General features: G+C 41.5%; 1 protein-coding gene across 10 annotated transcripts in view; it reads left to right on the top strand.

Annotated features, from left to right (window-relative positions):
• ltbp1 (latent transforming growth factor beta binding protein 1) overlaps window positions 1-26,240 on the top strand; it is a 166,608-nt gene that overhangs the window by 44,603 nt on the left and 95,765 nt on the right. For 7 of the 10 annotated variants that reach the window (XM_061691042.1, XM_061691038.1, XM_061691033.1 and 4 more), the window contains exons 4-6: window positions 529-674; window positions 16,735-16,902; window positions 21,285-21,347. In XM_061691042.1, coding sequence (XP_061547026.1) covers window positions 529-674; window positions 16,735-16,902; window positions 21,285-21,347 — 377 coding nt within the window. The remainder of the gene's footprint in view (window positions 1-528; window positions 675-16,734; window positions 16,903-21,284; window positions 21,348-26,240) is intronic. The other 3 variants (XM_061691041.1, XM_061691036.1, XM_061691035.1) reach the window with 1 other exon arrangement.

Here is a 26,240-nt window from a genome sequence, read left to right as displayed (position 1 = left end):
TATGACTATACTTTGTATAATTTTTTTTTATACATTTTAAAACAAAATATGTATCAATTGTTTTATATATATTTTATAATTATAGGACCTCCAGTATACAGAACTTACATATTTGTAACTTTAACTTAAAGAAAATGAGTTAGTGGAACAAATTGAAACTACGGTATATTATCAGTACGTCTAATGCTCCAAATTTTTATCGTACTCAGAACAACTGAACTGTTTTACAGGTTTAAGGTCTACAGTATCTTTTCAGTCCAATTCTAACTGATTTTGCCACTTCACCAGTGAAGATGATGTAAAACCTGAGTAAAGGCTGCTTCTTTTTCTGATTTTTACATTATGCACCAATAAAATTAAGTGATCTCCATTAGCTGTTGAAATAAAATAAATATGGGACATTTCCATAGCTATAACTAACCCACTGAAACACTTGGTTTATTTTTATTTAGACATCAATGGTCCAGCAGTCATGTTTACTGGTTGAGGTATCTTATGTTATATATTTGTTTCTCTCTTTCCCTCCAGAATCCGGTCTATGCCCATGCAACATGGCCAGCAATATGCCATAAAGCCGAAATATTACCATACACACACCACTCACACACAGATGCACGTCAAACCTCAACTTGAAAGGCCCATCCCTCTATCAGTGGCACACAACCCTATATACGGTGAGTCCCTATACTGTAAACAATAGCTTACTTTTTCAAAGAAGATGATGTGCTCCTTTTTTAAAACGATGAATTGATAAACACTGAGGATAAGCGGTACGGAAAATGAATAAATGAATGAATGTACTGATACAGGGAGTGGGTGGTATCTCGGTCGGAGTGGGAGGAGTTTACAGCAGGGTCAAACAATTTTCATTCAGGGAATTGTGACAATCATGGTGGATGCATTTTATTATGCAAAACACTGTGGCAAACAAAATTCTTTTAGGCTGCGGCACACCTGTGCCATGAAAATTTGAGTCACTTTAAATCTTGTAAATGTGATACTATGCCTGGTGAGTACCTGACAGAGAACCCACATAGATGCAGGGAAAACATGCAAGCCCGACACAGCAAAGCTCTACTACTTGATTTCCAACACAGAACCCTCTAACTGTGAGCCAACAGTATAAAGGCTGTGTTTCACTTGATTTGCACTCAAATGGTTCAAGTGGCAATTTTCCAATTTTTTTGCACTGCCACAATTTGGATATGCATCATGGAGCGTGAAGAGGAAAAACACCTGGAATCAGATATCCTAAGATCAGAATTAGGCGTCTTACAAATGTGGATAAAAATCTGATACATGTTATTGTCTCATATTTATATTTACTGTATATACCTGTTTACTTAATTGCTCCAAAAACATATTTGCAATAAATAATGTCTTTGTTCATCTATTTATGCCAGTGAGGCATAGTGACAGACAGAACAAATGAATGGTCTTCTATTAGATGGCAGGAAGTACATACAGTAATTAATGTCTCCATTTTTTTGTGACATTTTTGTTTGTTGGTGTGCCATGAGATCAGTTGTAAAATATGTTTCTTGCCTCCATAAAAGTTGGAAATCACTGCTCTAGTCAAGTCATGTATTCTAATCAGTCAGGTCAAACCAACATTACAAAAATAACGGGGGCTAACGTACTGTAATTAAATTACTTTATTGTAATTAAATTACTTTAGAGCATGATTCGACAAAACGCCAGTACAACCGTTAGTGCTAGCAGTAGCTTCCTATGCTACATAACTTTTTGTTGCCTGCTTGCGAGCCGTATCGTATTAAAAGTAAATGAACAAACCTCAAGCAATCCTTAAACGAACGTCCTCTCCCGAGCACCGGTGACCACAAACACGTTTTTCCCCATTTTGTTCTTATAATACAGTCCACGCGATCCACTCTTTCGTCGCCTTGATAACAAGTGTATCCGGTCGCATTTGAGTTGACAAGATAAAGCCCAGTGATCCTAAAAAATGGGATGTGTTGGTATCGGAATACAAGATTTTATTGCAGTAGTCTGACATAGTGCAATCTTGAAAGAGCAAATTTGTCTTGTCGTCTGATCCACGCATTACGTGTTGTCTGTCTCAGACGTGTTGTCTGTCCCATACCGCCGCCGTTTATTTTTAAATAACTTTATTGATGGTCAGGTATTTACAGTACTATGTCAAAAAACACGCGACAAGGCTAAAAAATAAACTGGATTTTGGATTCAAATATACTGTAAATGATGGCGACGCGGAGTTAATGTCTTTTGCGCAGCCGATCAATAATTGATCATTGATCGGATTGGCGAATTATGACATGAAAGCCGATCTGCATAAAATGCTAAATATCTGCCGATACCGTTCAGGTCGATCAGATCGGTGTAAAGTCTACTTGTCATGTTGCTAATTTAACTGGTTAATACCAATTTTCTCTAAAATTTTCTTTAAAAGGCAGATGTGTATTTGTCTGTAATATGTCAACTCTGCAGTGACTAAATTAGATCTCTCCAGAAGGGGCCTGGTTAAAGAATATTTCTAGGTTTAACATTTTTATTATTCATGTATTACTGTATACATCTGTGGCGGCACGGTGGACGACTGGTTAGCACATCTGCCTCACAGTTCTGAGGACCTGGGTTCAAATTTGGCCCCGCCTGTTTGGAGTTTACATGTTCTTCCTGTGCGGTTGCTCAAAAGTACAAAATATCCAACCAAGCAGTCTGCAGTCTGCAGACTGCTTGCAGTCTGCCTTGAATGACTGGAGCCCTTTCAAATGCTAAACTAGACAGCAAAACACAGTCATCATCATCCAAGGTCTGGATAATCCCTAATAATTTACTCCTTAAACTATGACATGTTGACATTTTTTTGACATAGGACTACCCTGTTACTTGATATACCTTTGACTAACCTAATTTTGACTTGGACAATAAATAAGGCAATTTTACTCAACCCAAGCCTAAACCAAGCAACAGTGCATTGGAGTCATCAGCTGTAAGAACATGTTGTGTCACTTGACCTAACATTTTTAAACAACTTTCTGTAATCAATAATTACTTTTCAAAAGTTGAGAGCTTCACACATGGAAATGACAATAAAATCACATATGTTATGTTCCTCAGCTCTCTGACCCTTGACGTGTAAAATGTTACACGAGAACCCCTTTCACAGCAGAGCTAGCTGTCTTTTTACAAATGCCCGCTGATGGATTTGATCTTAAAAAAAATAAGAATTGGTTGCAATATGCCACACATTTCTTTCAGTAAATTTGTGAAAGGAGCAGATGTGTTTGCTGTTCTAAATCACCCACAGATTTTCTGTTAAACTTGTCATATACAACGGACTGTCTAATAGGCACATTGTTTTTGTGCCACAGCTGCTAAAACTATTCTTGTCTCACATATCCTTCAGCTCAGATACTTCTCCTACACCTTTCGACAAGGTACTTTTGGCTTTGGCTAAAATTTTCTCTCCTGATTAATTTTACAAATGCTCAAATAAACTGACAAAATTATACAAAATATACAGTATATACCAGGGACGTACTGGGCCCAAAATTCAGCCCGGGAATTTGAGATAGGGAGGCCCCCAGTATTTGCGACTGAAGACCAAAGTTTTGATTATACGAATATGAATACTAAACAATGAGCGTTGACCGTGTTTTTACCATTTTTGTGGTATACTGTGCATAATACAATTTCCTACCCAGTATGGCAGCCTGACACTCTGCATCAATACTGGTCTGGTTATTACAGGCACCTGTTGCATTCTCTTCCTTCTCCTCCTCCTCCTTCTTCTCCCCCAATAAGACCACCGCAATGTGGTAGGAAACTGGACTGCCCGGAGAAAACCCACGCAGGCACGGGGAGAACATGCAAACTCCACACAGGCAGGGCCGGGGATTGAATCCTGGTCCTCAGAACTGTGAGGCAGACGCTCTAACAAGTCGACCACCGTGCCTGTAGCTTTCACTATACTATCTTAAAAACATGATGAAAAACTTGCCGCTTGTATGGACTTAAATGAGGAATTAAAGCAAAAGCAGGATTTTTTTCCTTAATGTGCAAACAAAAACACAACACAATATGATAGGAACAATGGTGAAAGGACATTGATAACTTTGCATTCCTAGCAGCTAAAGTTGACAATATTAACAAAATAATTTATCTTATCTGGTCTTATATTCCAAAACAAAATAGATTTTGTATTCTGACAGTTTAATCATACAGTGATTTAACTAAACCATTCTGATACAAATAATTTTCCTAACAAAGAACGCATTCCCATTTATGGCATGTCCCTGAACGCACCTCGCACATGTCAACTTGAATGACGACCGTACTGTATTGGTTGCCAAATACTGCGTTTATCCCGGACATATGAAGGCTCGTATATGGTGTGTTTAGACAGATTTTGTCCTGGAAGTCCCTAACGAAAACACCAGAATGAGTGCATTTTCAATAATGTTCATCAGGCATAAATGTACTAAGTTCAGTTCACGTTTGCACAAAACATGTAGTTGATGAACTTTCTTTCATTTAACTCGTTCAGGTACAATACTGGTTGCTGCTAATAATAACAATAAAAATCATAAGTATTATGTTCTTAATGTACAAAGGCAATCCATGTAAGAAAAGGCCAGACATAAATCACAATCTCTCTCACACATACACACGCACACACACACACACACACACGCACACACTTGGAGGGTTTACACTTTCTTATTACAGAGTTAATCCCGCTCATTTTTGTTCACATATCAAACAATACAGTATATAAATAGCTGTTACCTGCTTAAAGTGTAAAGTGACCTAGTCGCAAAGTCAGGTCACAGAGACAACAACAAGAATGAATTATGCAATAGATAAGGAGTAAGGTGTTTAACCCTTTTTTATTAATTGTAAAGTATATCAAATAATTCCCATAAAAAATGCATTGCCTGCTGCTGGATCCTTCAGCAGCATCTTTGTCCCCCTTCCTCTACTGGAAAGATCTGTCAGCTTTGAACATTTGGTGCACATTGCCCTCATATTTCTTTTTCTGTCTTATTTTTTCTGCACCACCCATTTGCTTCTCACCTGCATTCTTTTTTCCCCCGACATGCTCACCTTGCTACTTTGCCATAATTTAGCAAGTTGCTGACAAGTGAAATTAAGATCAGCCTGAGCCAATCAGATGTCAGCAAAAAGAGGGAAAAATCCAAAGTGGTTTTCGGGGAGGGGGCCTGATACGATGTGCTGGACCTTTAAGTCTGCTACTTCAATTCTGGGTCGGACAACAGCAATGGTCGGACGAATCACGAATCATAGAGTAAACACATGCTGCTCCCTGCAGGCTGCAAATCTTACCGATACTCCGGCCGGGCCACCCGGCCAGCCGTGTAAACGCTGCAGCGGAAGCCCCTTGGCATGCGTGTTGACATGAGACAGGCTACCCTATAACTTTAATTTTTGAATAGCAGTCTGTAATTATGTTTTGTTAAAAGATGGCTGTCTGTATTAAAAATCGTATAGGAATTCATACAAAAAAACTGTTATACCAAAATTCCCAGTTGCCAACCCGCCCCTATTAGATACAGTATATAGTAAATATACACTACTCACAAAAACTTTGTGATATTCGGCTTTTGGGTGAAATTTTAGGATGAATGTAAAATGCACTACAACAGACAAACTTAATTTTACCTTCTTTATACTTTTGAATGCACGTCCAATGTTTGTTTGGCACAACTTGCTGTTCTCTAAAAAAGAACTGCATGGCAAAGTGCGCAACAGGTGTTTGATCTATGAATCAACCAATACACTTCTGTGTTTAGTTAGAATCGGTATTTAAAAAGTCCTCTTGAGCTCAAGACTGTTCCAAACAATTGATAAACAGTACCTCGCCATTGCGAGGCTTCAAAAAGAATGTTCTCAGAGGGAAGTGGCCACTGAGCTTAGAATGTCACAGCAGGTTGCAGCAGAGATTGGAAGAGTCACAGAGAAACATTGAAGTGGGCCTTGAAAATGTAATTCTTCATTCATTGATCAAACACCTGATGTGAACTTTGCAGTTCTTTGCAGACATTGCTTATCTTAAATATCCCCAAATCCTCGGAATTACAGCCTGTCAACAATTTTATGTAGTCCTCCATGAGAGCAGACTGATTCTTTGTGTTGAATCCAAAGAAAATGTTTGCAAACAGACGTTTTTACTATGGAAAACAATTATCAACATTTTTGCTGATTTTCTGACATGTATTTCCTGTTTTTAATAAAGGGGTGGAAAGTTTAAAATGTTTTATTTTATCTTTTATTAATTAAAAAAATAATCAATAGATTAATCAATTATTAAAATAATCATTAGTTACAGCCCTAGTTGAGACAATAACAATAAATTCAATAAAAATTAAACTTTAACTCATTCCCTCCCAATGCCGTCCAAAGACGTAATTCAGAATCGAGCTATCCAATGCCATCTAAAGACGTCAATGGCATTTTTTAACGGTGATGGGTGAGGGAGTGTCTTGTGCAGTTTGTGTGATTGTCAAGTCTCTGGATAACTGCAATGAGGAATGGCACCCTGTAGAGAGCAACAATGCCTTGAGGTGAACGTCCCTCCCTCAGATGGAAGAAGAGGAAGAAGACGGAGGGGGCGGGGACGAGGAGACAATGAGAAGATGCAAGCATAATGGCGGAAAAGAAAGAAGACAAAATGAAAAAAACCTAAAAAAAAAAAAGCTTTCGGTACTAGAAATTTATCGCGCCAAGGCAAGAAAAATATTCCTTCGACTGACAGGAATGGAACCTTGGATCATGCAAGAGAATAAAGGATGACACTCCGATCTGATCCCGTTGTTGCAAAGCTATCGCCCAAAATGCCGGGCCATATGGTGAGTCTGACGACCTGGATTTGAGTAAATGGGATCCGGAATCGTCAAATGAGTGAACACCCTCTGGATCGAAGCAGCCGAGCTTCTTCCCGAGCGTCCTCCAGATGATAATGGAGACGAACGTAACTCGTTTCTAGCTAGCGTTAGCTACATTTAGTGAGAAAACACGCTCATTCAATCCTTGTTACATAAACATAATTTAGTCCCACTACTTCACATTACAATGTAACATCTGTTCCCAGTACTGATTTCAATTTTCCATTTCCACTTCGTCCATCTTGCAGTAATGGAACACTCGCGAGTCCTATGTCTTTTAGGATTGTAACGAAGAAAAGTATTTTTTTTACTCTTCCAAAACACGTCAATAAAAAGTATTCTCAAGTAATCGTATGTATTTTTTAAAACTTACAGGTTATGCATCCAGCAGACGTTGGACTCTCATTCCAGTACGCAATGTAAACAAAAAAGGGAATTGAAAGTTTTTTTGTTCTCTACGTCCCACGACAGCAATTTTAACAATGTATTTTTATAGTAATATTCCTTAACTGCACAGGTTGTGCTTCGAGCAGAAGTAGGGACTGGTTTTAAGGACAATGAGAATCACACAAGATCCCATTCACTGCCACCAAAGAATAAAATCCAGATGTGGATACAACTTTGCTAGATTCTATGCCGCAAGGTAATAAAAACCTGGACTTTTGAGGAAACGGTAGAGGAGGAAAATTAGGAGGAAGAAAGTGCAAGTGTGGGAGCCCCATTTGTTCATGCATTTTTGCCTAATGTAAATTCTGTACATAGTTATACTTATAAATAAATTATTTTTATGTGAAAAGAACTTTCTCTGTTGTTTTATGTACAGATGTTTGAGGTTTTCACCCCCAAAAAATATTGGTGTCAAAGTCATTGGTCTGCTTGATCTGTCTGCTTTCACAAAAAGGCTGTTTTCTCAGTTTTCTTTCCTTCAGAAACAGATTTGGCTGAAACTAGCCTATATTTGACTGCTGATTACTAAGGAGGCTAGAAGCTAAGCTAGAGACAAACTTTTTTTTCTGATGAAGAGAGTGATTGTTCTTTTGGTGGTTTTGGTGTTTATATACACAATATTCTTTGGGGCTTGAAAAATTAGTTGAATTGCTCGAAAATACCTGGCAGTCTGGGGTTTCTCTGCTCAGGAAACGGTTGGTAGTGAATGAGTTAATATACCCAGAAAAAAATGCTTAGAGACTGGTACACTGTAAAAAAAAATTTGGAAATTGGTAAATATAATCCATGAAAATCATCAAAAATTTACATTATTATTTAAGATAGGCATAGTACCCTAAAAATACGGGTACATTTTACCTACACTACCTATTTGACAACAGTAAAAAGTGTTACCAAGAAAATGTTTATAAAATCCAGCTAAAACCATTGGTATGTAGCGTATATTGGCGTTGGATAAAACGTAATTTATTTTAGAAATAAATTCGTCGAAGGTGAACGCCTGCGTTCACTTCCGGTTTAGTCCGATAGACGTCAGAATAAAACAAATGTTGTCTCAAAAGGGCACCACGTCTCTTTTTTATGTATAGAATTTAGGAAAAAGTGACCAAAAACCTCTTATCAGTCTCATAATCTGAAGGTTGCTACATTTAGGAAATACGAGTTCTAGATTACAGAGGCTCATTGTTAAAGTTAAAACACACACAAAACACAACATGGAGTGGAATTTTTGAGAATATTTAATGAAATCTATGAGGGATCCGAGGGAAACACACACAGGGTTCTAGAGAAAATAACACGAAGGGTAAACGAAAAGGGAAGATAGGACCGTGTGTTGCTGGACTAAAATTGAGCGTGAATAGGTTGCACCGTGGTGAGTGAGTACAAAGTTGAAGCTTGTGTGAAGCTAGCATTTTCCCCAAAATTATAGGCACTAATCTTGTACATTCTAGCAATGCTTGTTGTGGTACTCACGACCGTTGGTCTTGAGTCTTCGGGGATGGTCTTTTCTCCGCGCATCTCAGGAGGAAAACGAAGCAGGTTTGGTTAAGAAGAAAAAGAATGCAGAAAAATCAAACAAAAACAAGCGGGAGAGGAAAAAAGGAAGTTGTTCGTCACGCTTCATTGGGACAGTATGACCGTCTCTCTCCCTGCCTGTTTTCGGGATCCGCTAGCAAGTTCAGAGAACTCACGTTTGGCTGGAAGCGTATCTGGTACCTCAGCAGCAACTGTCCTGGATGCTTAGCAGCGGTGATCCACGGAGGCTAGGAAACAGAGTCTCCATTCCAAGGCTTGCGTTAGCCAAGCCGCGTGTTTGAACAAAGGAAAGGGCAGGGGAGAGGGCCGGAGCCGTGCCGAGGTCACCCGGAGCAAGACGAGAGGGAGCCGAGAGAGAGAAAGAGAGAGAGAGAAGGCTGAAGTTAAGGGTTAAATACCCAGGGGTGTGTCTAAGGCACAGGAAGAAACCAGAGAAGACTACACCCATCGATTCGAGCCATAGTCACTACAGGTACTACAATATGCATCACGTGACGCATGCATGTTGTACTAGAGCGGCTCCAACTACCGGAGACAAATTCCTTGTGTGTTTTTGACATACTTGGCAAAATAAGGATGATTCTGATAAAAGCAAACAAACAACAAAGAAAAATGCACTATATGGTAAAACAAGCTTAGCTAAATGCTTGATCATTACTTAGATTTGTTCCTGCTTATATTATGACTGTGACAGGTAAGGATAGCAGGCTATATGTGCATTTATTTTCACGTGTCTGGGGATTGTATGGATAACGATTTTCCGGCCTTCCTCACTAAAATGTGGACAACGTCTGTATAGACATCTCACTGATTGCCCAGTTAACTCTATCTATAAGTCAATTGGCAGTACACTTGCTTTGAAAGACTTGATACTGCCAAAATGGGCAGACCTGCATCAGTGTAATATACTAAGAGAGAACATGGATGTTGAGGAACACAAAGTATACTAGCCCCCACTTCAACTCAGGTGCTGTGGTTGAAATGTCATGAAAAATGTGTGGTAAACTTTATCCAAGTTTTGTAAGTATTTTATTGCTACTGAATTAAGGTATTCGTCACCCAAAATATGTGGTTTAAATTTACCCAATTAAAGTGGCTGCAAATTGTTACCCTAAATTCATTAGGTAAATTCGATAAGTTGTTTTTTACAGTGTATAGGTCAGGCATCAGCACTGGGCCATACCAAAAAAGCTGCGCATCCATCTCTTGTGGGACTTTTGGAGTGGAGGCCAGGTACTTGAAACAATCAGGCTTTGTGTCAATGTTGACAACCAATGTCTCTGGAATCAAAATAGTGTCTATAATGTTGTTACAGTCATGTCCATGAATATTGGGACAGCGACACAATTCTTATAATTATGGCTCAAAACACCTCCGCAATGGATTTTGATGAAACGAACAAAAAGTGCTTTAACTGCGGACTTCCAGCTTTAATTTGAGGGTATTTACATCCAAATCAGGTGAACCATGTAGGAATAACAACAGTTTTTACTGTATAGAGCCTTTCCAAAAAATTTTAATATCATGGAAAAGTTTATTTATTTCCATAATTACATTCAAAAAAGTTAAACTTTCATAGATTATAGATTCAGGGCCCACAATTTCAACAATGTAAAGTATTTATTTGTTTATTTTTACATAATTTGGGCTTCCAGCTCATAAAACCCATGAAATCAGGAACTCAAAACATTAGAATACTGTTGTAGCGTATATTAAGGTTAACTAAAAATGGAGTTAATTTCGGAAAAGATCAAGCCGCAAGCAACACCTGCGTTACTTTAGCGTAATTTTAAGTTACAGCGTGATAAATCAGGCTATTTTATCTAGTAATGGGGCACGTCACTTTTCATGTGTATAAAATTTGGGGAAAGTGACGACAAACCTTTTTTTCCCCAGTCTCGTAATTTGAAGGTTGCTACATTAATTAAATAAGAGTTCTCGATAGCCAGAGGTCTTTTCTCGAACCCAAACACACACAACTGATACAGGTAGTGAATTTTTATAGAAAATGTAATGAGGTCTAACATGGGAATCTACAAGGGAAACAATGCACGAGAAAACAAAACAAAACAAAGGATAGACAAAAAAAAAGAACACAAAGAGTTCCCAGGCAGGACGGCCGGAGCATGGGTGTCGCTGCTCGCAAGACGTTCGGAGCGGACGTGTGCTGTCCGCTTCTGTCCCAACGGAGCTTTCCCAAGCGCCCAAAAAGGATAGCTCGGAGCGCTGGCAGCATGCCCTGCAGTGGGGGAAGGGTCCGATGTGTCCTTGCCACCTCATGGTGCGAGGTGGGGCGTCCTGGCTAGGCCAGTCTTCGGCAAGTTGGTCGGACGAGAAAAAAGCAGAGCAGGTCCCAAGCCCGGATAAATGCAGATGGTTGTGTCAGGAAGGGCATTCGGCTTAAAACCTTGCCAAACAAATATGAGCGTTCATCCAAAGAATTCCATACCGGATCGGTCGTGGCCCGGGTTAACAACGTCCGCCACCGGTGCCGTCAACCTGCGGGGCGCCGTTGGAAATTCAGCTACTGTGGGTCGAAGTCAAAGAAGAAGAAGAGGTGGAAAGCAGGTTCTTCGGCAGAAAGAGAAGAGGAAAGCACAGAGCCTAGAACTGAATGTGGGGACTTTTAATGTTGGGACTATGACAGGAAAATCTCGGGAGTTGGTTGACATGATGATCAGGAGAAAGATTGATATATTGTGTGTCCAGGAGACCAGGTGGAAAGGCAGTAAGGCTAGAAGTTTAGGGGCAGGGTTTAAATTATTTTACCCTGGGTGTAGATGGGAAGAGAAATGGAGTCGGGGTTATTTTAAAAGAAGAGTTGGCTAAGAATGTCTTGGAGGTGAAAAGAGTATCAGATCGAGTGATGAGGCTGAAATTTGAAATTGAGGATGTTATGTGTAATGTGATAAGTGGCTATGCCCCACAGGTAGTATGTGACCTAGAGGTGAAAGAGAAATTCTGGAAGGAGCTAGATGAAGTAGTTCTGAGCATCCCAGACAGAGAGAGAGTCGTAATTGGTGCAGATTGTAATGGACATGTTGGTGAAGGTAATAGGGGTGATGAAGAAGTGATGGGTAAGTACGGCATCCAGGAAAGGAACTTGGAGGGACAGATGTTGGTAGACTTTGCAACAAGGATGCAAATGGCTGTAGTGAACGCTTTTTTCCAGAAGAGGCACGAACATAGGGTGACCTACAAGAGCGGAGGTAGAAGCACACAGGTGGATTACATCTTGTGCAGACGATGTAATCTGAAGGAGGTTACCGACTGTAATAGTAAGGTAGTAGAGGAGAGTGTGGCTAGACAGCATAGGATGGTGGTGTGTAAGATTACTCTGGTGGTGTGGAGGAAGATTAGGAAGACAAAGGCAGAAAAGAGAACCATGTGGTGGAAGCTGAGACTGAACGAGTGTTGTACAGCCTTTCGGGAAGAGGTGAGACAGGCTCTCTGTGGACAGGAGGAGCTTCCAGAAGACTGGACCACTGCAGCCAAGGTGATCAGAGAGGCAGGCAGGAGAGTAATTGGTGGATCTTCTGGCAGGAAAGGAGAGAAGGAGACTTGGTGGTGGAACCTCACAGTACAGGAAATCATAGAAGGAAAAAGGTTAGCTAAAAAGAAGTGGGACACTGAGAGGACCGAGGGTAGGCAGAAGGAATACATTGAGATGCGACACAGGGCAAAGCTAGAGGTGGCAAAGGCCAAACAAGAGGCATATGATGACTGGTGCCAGCAGTGTGCTAGCTAGATGGAAAGAATACTTCGAGGAGTTGATGAATGAGGAAAATGAGAGAGAAGGGAGAGTAGAAGAGGCAAGTGTGGTGGACCAGGAAGTGGCAATGATTAGTAAGGGGGAAGTTAGAAAGGCATTAAAGACGATGAAAAATGGAAAGGCAGTTGGTCCTGATGACATTCCTGTGGAGGTATGGAAGCATGTAAGAGAGGTGGCTGTGGAGTTTTTGACCAGCTTGTTCAATAGAACTCTAGCGCTTGAGAAGATGCCTGAGGAATGGAGGAAAAGTGTACTGGTTCTTTTTAAGAACAAAGGTGAAGTGCAGAGCTGTGGGAACTATAGAGGAATAAAGTTGATGAGCCACCCAATAAAGTTATGGGAAAGAGTAGTGGAGGCTAGACTCAGGACAGAAGTGAGTATTTGCAAGCAACAGTATGGTTTCATGGCTAGAAAGAGTACCACAGATGCATTATTTGCTTTGAGGATGTTGATGGAAAAGTACAGAGAAGGTCAGAAGGAGCTACATTGTGTCTTTGTAGATATAGAGAAAGCCTATGACAGAGTACCCAGAGAGGAACTGTGGTACTGCATGCGGAAGTCTGGAGTGGCAGAGAAGTATGTTAGAATAATACAGGACATGTACGAGGGCAGCAGAACAGCGGTGAGGTGTGCTGTAGGTGTGACAGACGAATTTAAGGTGGACGTGGGACTGCATCAGGGATAAAATCTTCTCTGGTGGGGGAAGAGTGAGGCTACAGGGAGAAGAGATAGCAAAGGTGGAGGACTTTAAATACTTGGGGTCAACCGTCCAGAGCAATAGTGAGTGTGGTCAGGAAGTGAAGAAACGGGTCCAAGCAGGTTGGAACGGGTGGAGGAAGGTGTCAGATGTGTTATGTGACAGAAGAGTCTCTGCTAGGATGAAGGGCAAAGTTTATAAAACAGTGGTGAGGCTAGCCATGATGTACGGATTAGAGACAGTGGCACTGGAGACAACAGGAAGCAGAGTTGGAGGTGGCGGAAATGAAGATGTTGAGGTTCGCTCTCGCAGTGACCAGGTTGGATAAAATTAGAAATGAGCTCATCAGAGGGACCGCCAAGGTTCGATGTTTTGGAGACAAAGTTAGAGAGAGCAGACTTCGATGGTTTGGGCACGTCCAGAGGAGAAATAGTGAGTATATTGGTAGAAGGATGATGAGGATGGAGCTGCCAGGCAAGAGAGCTAGAGGAAGACCAAAGAAAAGGTTGATGGATGTCGTGAGGGAAGACATGATGGCAGTTGGTGTTCGAGAGGAGGATGCAGGAGATAGGCTTACATGGAAAAGGATGACGCGCTGTGGCGACCCCAAACGGGACAAGCCGAAAGGAAAAGAAGAAGAAGGAGTGAAACTTCTCATCCGGCTCAGTTGACAAACAGACTTGACATCAGACATTCAAATTTGCAGAAATACAATCACTCGTAGCGCTATTCCAATGGTAACCCTGGTGGCGTTCTTACAATATAAATAACACTCAGGTCCAGTGAAGATTGTGATTCGTTAATCCGGGGTTGCAGTGACTTTCCACTACCTGTGGGTGTCGCTAGTGCTCCATCGATTGTCCCACCCAAGTGTCACTGAACACGGCAGGAAAGCGAAGTCTTTGTTGGTGAGCCTCTTCAGGCTGGCTGGGGTGGAAGTTAATTAATTTAGCGTCCGAGTGCGAAACCATGTGTCTGTGTCTCAGCTTTAATGCTATTTGGGACGGTCCTATAATTCTTTTCGCGTCCCTGTGCGAAGTTAAAGCTGGCATCCCCGTGGTCATCTCTCTCGGCGGGGGAGCAGTGACAGCGGTGCAGCTCGGTCTGGAGTTTGGGGTCACGGTGCCATCGGGCGAGAGCATGTCCGTTAAACTGTGAAGAAAACAGCCCAAATTTTGCAGCCCATAAATGTTTTAAACTTGAGTGTCACACACTAATCATCAATTCAACTCAAATTACCTGCACAGGTTTCCCCAGGTGTCATTAAATTTCTTCAGTTTGGTTCAATTGTCTCAGTTGGGTTCAATATGGGGAAGACTGCAGACTTGACAACTGGCCAGAAGACCATCATTGATACCCTCCATAGGATGGGTAAGCTACAAAGGTTCATAGCTAAGGACGCTGGCTGTTCAAAGAGTGCTGTGTCCAAGCATATCAATGGAAAGTCTAGTGGAAGGACAAAATGTGTCAGGAGGAGATGCACCAGCAAAAGAGATGACCGTGGGCTTCAGCGGATTATCAAACAGAGAAGATTCAAGAATCTAGCAGAGATCCAGAAAGACTGGAATGAGGCAGGAGTTACAGCTTAAAAAAACACCACATTCAGATGCATCCGGTAGGTGGGCTACAACTGTCGGGTTTCTCGGGTCAAGCCACTTCTGAGCCTGAGACGACGTAGGAAGCGTCTCAACTGGGCCAAGGAGAAGAAGGACTGAATTGTTGGCTAGTGGTCCAAGGTCCTCTTTTCCGATGAAAGTAAAGTGTGCCTTTCATTCGAGAATCAAGGTCCAAGGTTTTGGAGGAAGACGGCTGAAGAACAGAACCCAAGCTGCTTGAGGTCCAGTGTGAAATATCCACAGTCAGTCATGATTTGGGGTGCAATGTCCAGTGCAGGTGCTGGTAAACGCTGCTTTCTTAACTCCAAGGTCACCGCAACAGTCTACCAGAATGTTTTAGAGGACTTCATGATTCCTTCTGCTGAGTATCTGTATGGCGATGCAGATTTAATCCTCCAGCAGGACTTGGCCCCTGCCCATACCGCCAGAAGCACCAAAACCAGGTGGGATGCCCATGCCATCACAGTGCTGGACTGGCCAGCCAACTTGCTGGATCTCCACCCCATTGAGAATCTATGAGGCATTATCAAGAGGAAAATGTGGGTTACCAGACCCAAAAACAAAGAAGAACTGACAGCAAGCATCAAGGAAATCTGGGCTTCCATAACTTCCAGGCAATGTCACAGGCTGATTGCTTCAATGGCACGGCACGTCGAGGCAGTGATTAAAGCAAAGGGATTCCCAACTGAAGATTAACATATTTTTTTGAAAGTACCATATTGTGATTGATTTAATGTGACCCTAATTTATTTCTTTTTTTTTTTTCTACAAAAACTGAGAAATGGTGATTTCTTCACAGTATTCTAATATTTTGAATTCCTGATTTTGTGGGTTTTGTGAGCTGGAAGCCCAAAATATGTAAAACTAAACAAATAAATACTTGAAATTGTATAAAATTGTGGACCCTGAATCTATAATCTATGAAAGTTTAACTTTTTGAATGGAATTTTAGAAGTAAATAAACTTCCATGATATTCAAATTTTTTGGAAAGGGTCTATATATATGCCACCCACTATTTAAGGAACCAAAAGTAATGGGACAAATTAACATTCACACAGTAAATCAAACTTTCACTTTTTAATACTTGGTTGAAATTACAACCTGAAGTCAGGTACGCATAGACATCACCAAATGCTGTATTTCATCGCTGGTGATGCTCTGCTAGGTCTGTACAGCAACTGTCTTCAGTTCCTGCTTATTCTTGGGGCATTTTCTCTTCAGTTTTGTCTTCAGCAAGTGAAAAGCAGGCTCAATAGGATTCAGGTCCGTTTATTGACTTGGCCATTCCATAACATTCTACTTCTCTGACTTATAAAACTCTTTGGTTGCTTTCACAGTATACTTCAGGTCATTACCTAGCTGCATTTTGAAGCGTCGTCCCATGAGTTCTGACGCATTTGGCTGAATATCCATCCATCCATCCATTTTCAACACCACTTATCCTGGTTAGGGTCACGGGGCGCTGGAGCCTATACCAGCTGACTTCGGGCGAAAGGCGGACTACATCCTGAACTGGTCGCCAGTCAGTCGCAGGGCACTTGGCTGAATATGAACAGATTAATATTGCACGAAACACTTCAGAATTTATCCTGCTGCTTTTGTCAGCAATCACATCATGTGCTGATGATAAAATGGTAAACTAAAAATTAATTATACATTTTTTGTCAATATTTGATCTGGACTTTAACTTTAATGCTCTAATGAGGTTTGCATTTTCTGTGGATCAAAGATAATGAAAAATCTGCTTTCCCTCTTTTTCCTTTGCACGGTGGCAGTGGGTAACCACACAGGAAGGATCAAGGTGGTCTTTACGCCCACTATCTGCAAATATACCTGTGTGGGGGGTAGATGTCACAACAACTGCCAGCAGGGAAATACGACAACCATCATCAGTGAAAATGGCCATGCCACTGATACCCTGACAGCACCCAACTTCAGAATAGGTGCGTAATTGTAGTTTTTGTTTGTCACTTCGTTGTTTTGGATAAAGTGGACAGAACATTCAATTAGGTACAATATCTTGTCAGCACATGCGCATCACCCCAAGAGAATCTTAATATTGTGTTTCAAGTTAGATGCCTCAGCACTGATGGTAAGCTTGTGAGGTACAAATATACTGTCTGTGATTCATTGAATAACAATATTGTTGAAATTCTGAGACAACCAATTACTACTGTTGCATAATGAATATCAATATACAGAGTGATTAAAAAAAGAATGCGCCAAAATCAGCACGAAATATTTCAAAAACGAAAAACAACAGAAAACTCCAGCTTGGACACATATGTTGGACATACCTTAAAGTTTTTATTTAATGTTTGACAAGTGCTCAATGTGGCCACCACCGGCAGCACGGACAACATCAAGCCGATATAAGAATTCTTCCCAAACACGCCTCAGGGTGTCGGGGTCCACCGTGTTGATTGCAGCTGTTATTCGATTTTTCATGTCATCGATATTTGCTGGAAGTGGTGGAACATAAACTTTGTCTTTTACATACCCCCACAAGAACAATTCTAAAAGCACGCTACACCGTGACAATGGTATTTGTTTTCACAAACTCAAGCACACAAAATGCTTTCTGCTGAGGAGTCACTGTTTTGAGTGTAAAAAAAACTTAATTGACAGTCGAACGGCATCAGAGGACTACGTCATCACAGCGGTGACTCCCCTATCAAATGACCACTGATTCAGTCCATTACAATGCTTTTAAACGTAATAAATGCGGAATGATTTTGACGTATTCTTTTTTAATCACCCTGTATATATATAACTACATTTGAGATACAAAATAGCAGTGGTACGGTATTTCAATGGTTAAAGCACGTGTGTCTTGTAATTAACCAATGTGTATTTATTAGTACCCTTGTACACCATCAGTGGCCCTGCCTTTGTTCTTGTGCCACCTGAGACTGTAGCATTCCTACCTGAAGTTGCACTTGTAGCTGTATACCTGCTTTTAAATCCAGTTGCCTCTGCTATTACATATAATGTACATGCATACAGTGGAACCTCGATAGAATGCACTAATAGGGGCAAGTGGGGTTGTCCGATATAGCCGATTGTCCGTTAAATTACATCACACTTTTTTATTATTTATTTATGTATTTATTTATTTTTTAGGCCATATGGACCCATATTACTGTACAGTACAAAAATATTATTTTGTAGGTTTTATTGTGGCCTGAATTGCCCAGTACAGTACATGGTTATTGTAAATAAATACAAGAAAAGCTTGAAAATGTTTGAAAGTTTTGCATTTTATCCAAACTTACCACGGCGGTGTGGTTGGTCATGTTGACATTGTTGACGTACTGTACTCAGTACTCATCACAGGCGAGTCACTTTCATGAGCCGCAGGGAATTTGTGTGCTTCCTAGTTCCAAATCTGTTGCCAAAGGCAAATCGCCTGACAAAATTCTTTTTACTGTACCAAAAATAGCATGTTCCAGACGCCAAAGAATTTGTACTCGTCAGAGTTAATGCCCCGTGGCTCGGTCTCTACTCTATGTACAATAGACAGTAGATATAACAGTCACTTGGCTATCACATGAATGCCCCACATTCAACATGGCTGCCACGTAGGCATAGGAAGCACATCTTTTGGAAGTGGATCTAGTAATACTGTACATCTGTGACCCGGAAATACGTCAGTCCCATTCTCTGCCTGCATTGCGCCACAGCGCCAGTAAACAACAGCGGCCAATTATGGAACTAACAGACTGTTGACAGCATTTTAAGTGACAAATGGAAACTATTTTCAGACACATTCTTCAGTCCTGACAGTCCGTTTTATCCGGTATCTGTAATATCGGCGTCCGTTTTCTCGAGGTTCCACTGTACGTACATACATACAGTACATGCATAAATGGATACCAGACCTACAATTTACTTACTTAGAATCACTCACTGATATATAAATTACTCTATTTATTGTTATATATTTGTGATTTTGGCGACACATGGAAGAGCACATCTGCCTCACAGTTCTTCAGTTGGAGCCTCGAATCCGGGCTAGGGCCTTTCTGTGTGGAGTTTATATGTTCTCCCCATGCTTGCATGGGTTTTCAGCGTTTTTTCTGGCTTCCTCCTGCATGCCATTACATGCATTCAGGTTAGTTTTTTCTGAAAAACAAAGTTTATCAGTTTGGACATTAAATATCTTGTCTTTGTAGTGTATTCAACAGAATATAGGTTGAAAAGGATTTGCTAATCTGTTGAGGCATGTATTATCGAATATAGGACACCAACGCACAACCAAGAATTCAATTTAACAAGGTTTTTTATTTAATCAAAAGAGCACTGGACAGGGAGCATAAACAAGCAGGAAACATAAAACGACGACGACAAAAATGTTGATGCTAAATACCCAGAAATAAGAAACAGCGAAACAAAAATGGATGTACAGAGCGAAAATGGCGGCACAGTGGCCGACTGGTTAGAGCGTCAGCTTCACAGTTCTGAGGACCCAGGTTCAATCCCCGGCCCCGCCTGTGTGGAGTTTGCATGTTCTCCCTGTGCCTGCGTGGGTTTTCTCCGGGCACTCCGGTTTCCTCCCACATCCCAAAAACATGCATTGATTGGAGACTCTAAATTGCCCGTAGGCATGACTGTGAGTGCGAATGGTTGTTTGTTTCTATGTGCCCTGCGATTGGCTGGCAACCAGTTCAGGGTGTACCCCGCCTCCTGCCCGATGACAGCTGGGATAGGCTCCAGCACTGCCCGCGACCCTAGTGAGGAGAAGCGGCTCAGAAAATGGATGGATGAAGAGCGAAAATGGGATAGACGCTGCAACGCAACAGTAAACTGAGCTAAGGGTAATACTGGATGGTAGAGAAACAAAAACACTAGAAGAAGACTAACTAAGGAATTCAGCTGCATCGAAAGAAGTAGGGATGTCCTGATCCAGCTTTGTCACTTCCGATCCGATCCCGATATTGCAGCCTTGAGCTTTGGCCAATACTGATATCAGTCCAATTCGATTTCAGAAATAACCAAACAATAATTTACTTATTTTGTATTATGTAATGTTAGAAAAGGCATGATCAAGTGGTATTAGTCAAACAGAGAACAATAATGAGCAACAGTAGGTATGAGAAAAACTGACCCATTTATTATTAACCAATGTGTAACAAAGTACCGTAATTTCTCGTGTATAATGCACCCCCCATGTATAATACGCACTGCCAAACTTAACCTCAAAATTCTGGAAAACCCTTCTACCTACAGTATGTACAATTTGTATATGTATTTGTATAATGATTGATTTTCCTTCTATCCATATGATCAAAACGAAGTATTATCTGTATTTTGTTAGTTTTTTCAAATAATTATTCTGGTTAAGCACTTTATTTTAACATCTAATACTTTCTTTTTATTTACTTGCTCTTATTTTGAAATTCACAGCCCTACTTTTATTTAGTAAATGAGAAAACACACAGTTGTGCTCATATGTTAGATTTCCCAGGCAGAATTTGTAAGATGTGTACAATTCTTTAAAGAAAACATGAAGGACCAGGTGAAACACATTTAATTTTATTTTAATGGGATTCAAATCAAACTGCCAAGCATTTCAGAAACGCATTATCATTAAACAAAACATAACCATTAATGATAGTTGTTGTTCAGTCATCAGTCATATTAAAAAAACAAAAAATAAAACTATTTAATAAATTCTGCCTGGGTATGTAAACTTACGAGCACAACTGTACATATGTGCTGTCATGTCTACCCCTGTCATGGGAATTATAGTGTAGGCTACACATTTTTCATAACCTCTCGGTGGCGGTGGCATATTGGAATGAAAGTGAACAGTTTTTTTATAACCTCTAGATGGCGGCATCCGTTTATAAAATGTGAATGTTTTTTTCCCCCATTTCCCCCTATACCCGTGTATAATGCGCACTATTGATTTTTTATCATTTTTGTGGGGAAAACAATGCGTATTAGACACGAGAAATTACAGTAACTACTGTGCATGTCTTGAACTCTGACGGGCAGTGTGGTTCACGCAATGAGGCACTCAGAAACAGTAGCACTAACAAAGAAAGTAGAAGTCACGATCGAATATTGTTATTATAACTCGTTTTTCACAGTTTGAAGAATATATGTCAGTGAGTATTGTTATATTGCCTGTTAGAATGTGTTTATTTTTATTTATTTATTAATTTATTTTAACCTGTCCTGTTCAGTTGCATTGCCTTGCAGAATGGTGGATCTGTATGCCTTTGTGTTGGAACAGTTTTGCTGTGCAACGAGGGAGTTTGAAAAAATTCCTCTGCTTATTTATAATTTTTTTAAATTATTTTGATGTTTATTGAAACAGAAGCCGGACAGAAAATGGTTTTAGGGGCCAGACAGCGGGACAGAGTGGACAAGAGGAATATAGGTGAGAACCACAGCAGTGAGACAGTCTGGATATTTGAACACAAGTACCATTACAACAGTAAAATTTTGTTATTATTTGTGGAAGGACGGATCTGGGGACACCTGGTGAGGACATGCAATAATTTACCAAGAGAACAAGATGAGAGAGGACAGAAAAGGGCAGGGCAGTATGTGGGAAATGAGCAAGGCAGTGCGACTGACAAGTGGTGCAGTGGGATTGTCTAAACACCTGTAAGAACCTGTGAGTTGATATGTTAGTATAAACTGTGTTGTTATTAGTGGTCCCAGCAGAAGCAATTACAGCCTACAGTGAGTCTATCAAACTTATTAGTGAATGAACACCATATCAGATGAATTTTAGTCAACTGGTGTACAGAGTTGCTGAGCCAGCATATTGAGGAAGGGTGGCCCAAGCCAGTGAGCCCGTCCAGCAGGGGACCCAACTAGGGGGACGCCACCGACCCCCCAGGACACAGGGAGGTCCCGAGCCCAACCGAAGCTCCCCGTCCAGTCCCAAAGGCACCCTGTCTTAATGAGGTTAAAAGCTGTTTGAAGTGATGCTTTGGGGTCTTGTAAATAAAGAAGGATATAATCTGCGTAAAGATTGATTTTGTTTTCTGACACAGGAGTATAGATACCTTTATTATTAGTGTTCTGCCGTATTGCTATTGCCAGTGGTTAAGATAAATAGTGCAAATAGTATCGACAAGAGTGGGCATCCATGTCTAGTTCCTCTTTGTAAAGTGAAACTTTGTGCTGACCCCATTTGTGGTGACAGTTTCTTTGGGTGGGTTGTATAACGTTGCAATCCAGTGAATATATGAGTCACCGAACCCAAAAATTGTGAAGTCCATCAAAAAGAAAAGAACAGTTAACTTCGTCAAAAGCTCTTTCTGCATCTAGTGACAAGACAATTGTTTTTAGATTATTATGATGAGACATACTTAGTAGGTTTATCAGTCTCCTGACATTGTTGGTGGAGCACCGTCCTTTAATGAAACCTGTTTGGTCACAATGTATTATCGACGGGAGAATTTCTTTCTAGTCTGTTGGCTAAAGCCTTAGAAATTATTTTGATGTCCGTATTAATTTGTGACAGCGGTCTCTAATTATCTGGATGAGTGGGGTCTGTCCCTGGTTTCAGTAGTAGTTTTGCAGCTGTATTCAAAAGGGTTTTAATTAGGCCTTTAACTTTTATCTCTATCACCATTCTGAAAAATAGTGGTTCTAGTATACACCAGAAATGTTTATAAAACTGTGGAAAACCCATCATTGCCTGAAGCTCTACCTGTTGGCATATCGTTTAAGGCCTTATGCAACTCTGGGAGGGTTAATGGGACGTCTGAACTTTCTGTTCATTGTTCGGTTGTTTGTTTATGTGTGCCCTGCGATTGGCTGGCAACCAGTTCAGGGTGTACCCCGCCTCCTGCCCGATGATAGCTGGGATGGGCTCCAGCACTCCCGCGACCCTTGTGAGGAGAAGCGGCTCAGAAAATGGATGGATGGCTGGATGTTAATTGAGGGATATTTACATTGTTGAAAAAAGTTTCAATGTCATTTTTATTCGGGATAAATATAAACTACTGTAGTAGTTGTAAAATATGTTAATATCTTGTGGTGATTGAGTAACTTTGTCATTTGATTCTTGTATAGTTGTAATTAGTGTTTTTTCTTTGTTACGCTGAAGTTGGTTTGTAAGAAATTTCATGATTTATTATTGTGCTCGAAATTAGTGTATCTCTGTTCTTTTTGATAATATGCAATCAAGTTGTTGTTTAGCATTACAAAGTTGGTTCCTAAGTAGATCTGTCGGATTCATTATTTATTCTTCTGTGAGTTGTTTGATTTTCATCTCCAATTCGCTTTCTAATTTTTGTTCTTGTTTTTTCTTGGAGGAAGAGTATGAAATGATTTTTCATACTCATGATCCATGCCCTGCAGTTCCTCTTTTGGAGCTTGGGTGGCACCGTGTGCCTTGTCTCTCCCTGTCCCCCTCTGTCTCCCGAGCAATCAGCAGCACTTGTGCAGCGCACCTGTCTTCAAGCAGCACTGATTACTACCTGTACTTAAAGCCCGTCAAGTTCTACAGCCTTCGCCTGAGTATTGGCACTTGTTTCTGACTCACCGGCAACTCTCGTACTCCCAGGTTTTTGTGATAAAATAGTATTATCCTACAAGCCGCATCTGTACTCCCCCGATTGTGTTCTTCCCCGTCTCCAGTGTTCCTTCCGTGCCTTCCCCGTCTCGCTGACTGCTCTAGCCACGCCACCAAGCCACACCACTCTCCCTCCCATATGACTGTTCCCGCATGTATTCTTGGCTCCGTCCGCAACACACAAGTTTCTGCCCTCATTGACTCCGGCACTGATGACAATTTCATCCTTGAGGGCTTGGTGTGTCAGCTACAGCTTCCCCTCGAGTCACTCCCATGCCCTAAGAAGGTCACGGCCCTGGACGGGCGACTCATCTCCCTTGTCACCCACCAAACTGCATCATTCAACCTGCTCATTTCTGGCAATCACTGCGAAACACTCCAGATATTTATCATCCATTCCCCAGAGACGCCACTAGTCCCCATAGATTGGATCCACCTGTCTATCACTGGTTGGAGTCACTTATGTCATTCCCACTGTCTCCTTTCGACCGTCCCGTCCTCCAGCACACCTCAGCCACCTGTTACACCTACTGATCTCTCCCGAGTCCCAGAAGATTATCACGACCTATCCCCTGTGTTCAGCAAGGACCTTGCCATCTCTCTTACCCCCATCCCCCCTATGACTGCGCCATTGACCTCTTGCCAGGAGCCCCTCTTCCCTCCAGCCGCCTCTTTAATCTTTCCAATTCTGAAAAAGAGGCTATGGAAAATTATGTCCGTGTCTCCTTGGCTTCTGGACTCATCCGGCCCTCTTCGTCCGCTATGGGGCTGGTTTCTTTTTTGTTGAAAAGAAAGATAGCACTCTCCGCCCCTGCTTTGACTTCCGAGGCCTCAACGACACTGCCCCCTATTAACCCCTCCTTTGAACCCCTCTGCAACGCCCAAATATTCACGAAAATTGGATTTGCGCAACGCTTCCCATCTCATCCACATCCCATCTCAACCGCATCAGAGAAGGGGACAAATGGAAAACGGCTTTCAATACCCCCCTTGGACACTTCCCAAGCACCTCGTCATGCCATTTGGATTAACCAACGACCCTGCTGTTTTTCAAACTTTCAAATGACGTGCTCCGCGACATGCTGAACCGGTTAGTTTTCGTCTATCTTGACGACATACTCATCTTCCCCCAACCACCGAAGAACATCGCCAGCATGTCTGTCAAGTCCTCCAACGCTTTCTTGAGAACCGTCTTTTTGTGAAACCTGAAAAACGTGAATTTCACCTGTCTTCCGTTCACGTCTTGAGCTACATAATTTCCAAAGGACAGTTACAACCAGACCCAGCAAAGATCCAAGCAGTCGTCAACAGGCCCATTCCCTCCACCCACAAGGCGCTTCGTTCCCTGGGTTTTGCCAACTTCTATCAACGTTTCATCTGTGACTACAGCAAGGTTGCCGTACCTCTCACCTTCACCTTTCCATTGGACCCCTGCCGCATCGCAAACATTCAAACGCCTCAAAGAACTGTTCACCAGTGATCCCATCCAGCGACACCCTGACCCCTCACTCCAGTTCGTGGTAGAGGTTGACACCTCTGACACGGAAGCGGGAGCTGTCCTCTTCCAGCGGGATCCAGTTTCCCAAAAACTTCATTCCTGTGCCTTTTTCTCCCGTCGCCTGTCTACATCCGAGGGTAACTATAACGTCGGGAACTGTGAGCTGCTAGCCATCGTTTGGGCCCTGGAGGAGTGGAGGCACTGGTTGGAGGGGACCATTACACCCTTTATTATGTGGACTGACCACAAGAACCTAGCCTATGTCCGTTCCGCCAAGCGGCTTAATACCCGGCAAGCTCAATACTCATCTATTAGAAGAGCCAAGGGTGACTTTGGAATCACAAAACAGTTGATCGTCTACGTATAGTTTATCCACAACCAGTGAGGCGTGTTTTCCTTGTTGCCGGTTTACTTGAGCCTCTGGATTATCAGGTGCACTCTTGGAAATGCCGGAAAAAATGAGGTTATCCCCCATGCTTCTTGACAGTCGGTCCAGTATTTCTTGTTTTATTTTTCTTGTTTTATTTCTTGAGAACTTCTACCTCGGTTGTCATGGCTGACTGAAGTTGGGCATCTTCTTCTTCGTCTTCTTTTAGCTATCTGACTTGTTGGTGCTTGAACTCCCAAGATGGTTTTGAGATCCTTCATCTCCTGGTGTAATTGATTGAGAAGTGATAGCTTATTGTCAGTGGAGGAGAGGACTTGAATATGGGGGAGCAGAGTTGTAAAGCTTAGTGCGAGTGGACGAGTTAGCCTTCCGTCTTTTCAGTGGATTGCTGTGGTCGTCATGGTGGGATCCGCTAGCTTGCATGACGAAGAGATCGAAAGATCCGTTGATGAAATCTTCGAGTGGCTCCACTATGGTATCTTGGCGTCAGCAGGGATTGGAAAAAAGTAATCAATAATAATCAGCCCCGCAATAAGAGAAAAAAATTTGGATGAGGAAGAAATTAAGTTTTGGGGTTGCTAATCTGACCAAAATTGCACCTGGGAAATCTCTCTGCATATTCATTATATTCCTAGTACAATGACCCATTAGATTCGAGTGTTGTCTGGGGCAGTAATGTGGTGGGACTGGCTATGTAAATTCTAAACATCTTTAGAAATTGCGTGCAAGTGAGGAGATATCCAGGAAGTTTGCATAGTTATGAGTTATTTATTACAATGAGTGAGTGGCCCCACACCAAGAAAATAAGTCCCCAAGGTATCTATCTGCATGCACTTGCAAGTGAATTGCTTCA

Source organism: Phycodurus eques, chromosome 11 (assembly GCF_024500275.1).
Source record: "Phycodurus eques isolate BA_2022a chromosome 11, UOR_Pequ_1.1, whole genome shotgun sequence".
Classification (NCBI taxonomy): domain Eukaryota; kingdom Metazoa; phylum Chordata; class Actinopteri; order Syngnathiformes; family Syngnathidae; genus Phycodurus; species Phycodurus eques.
The sequence above is the reverse complement of the archived record's forward strand: the minus strand, read 5'-3'. Positions and strand labels throughout refer to the sequence as shown.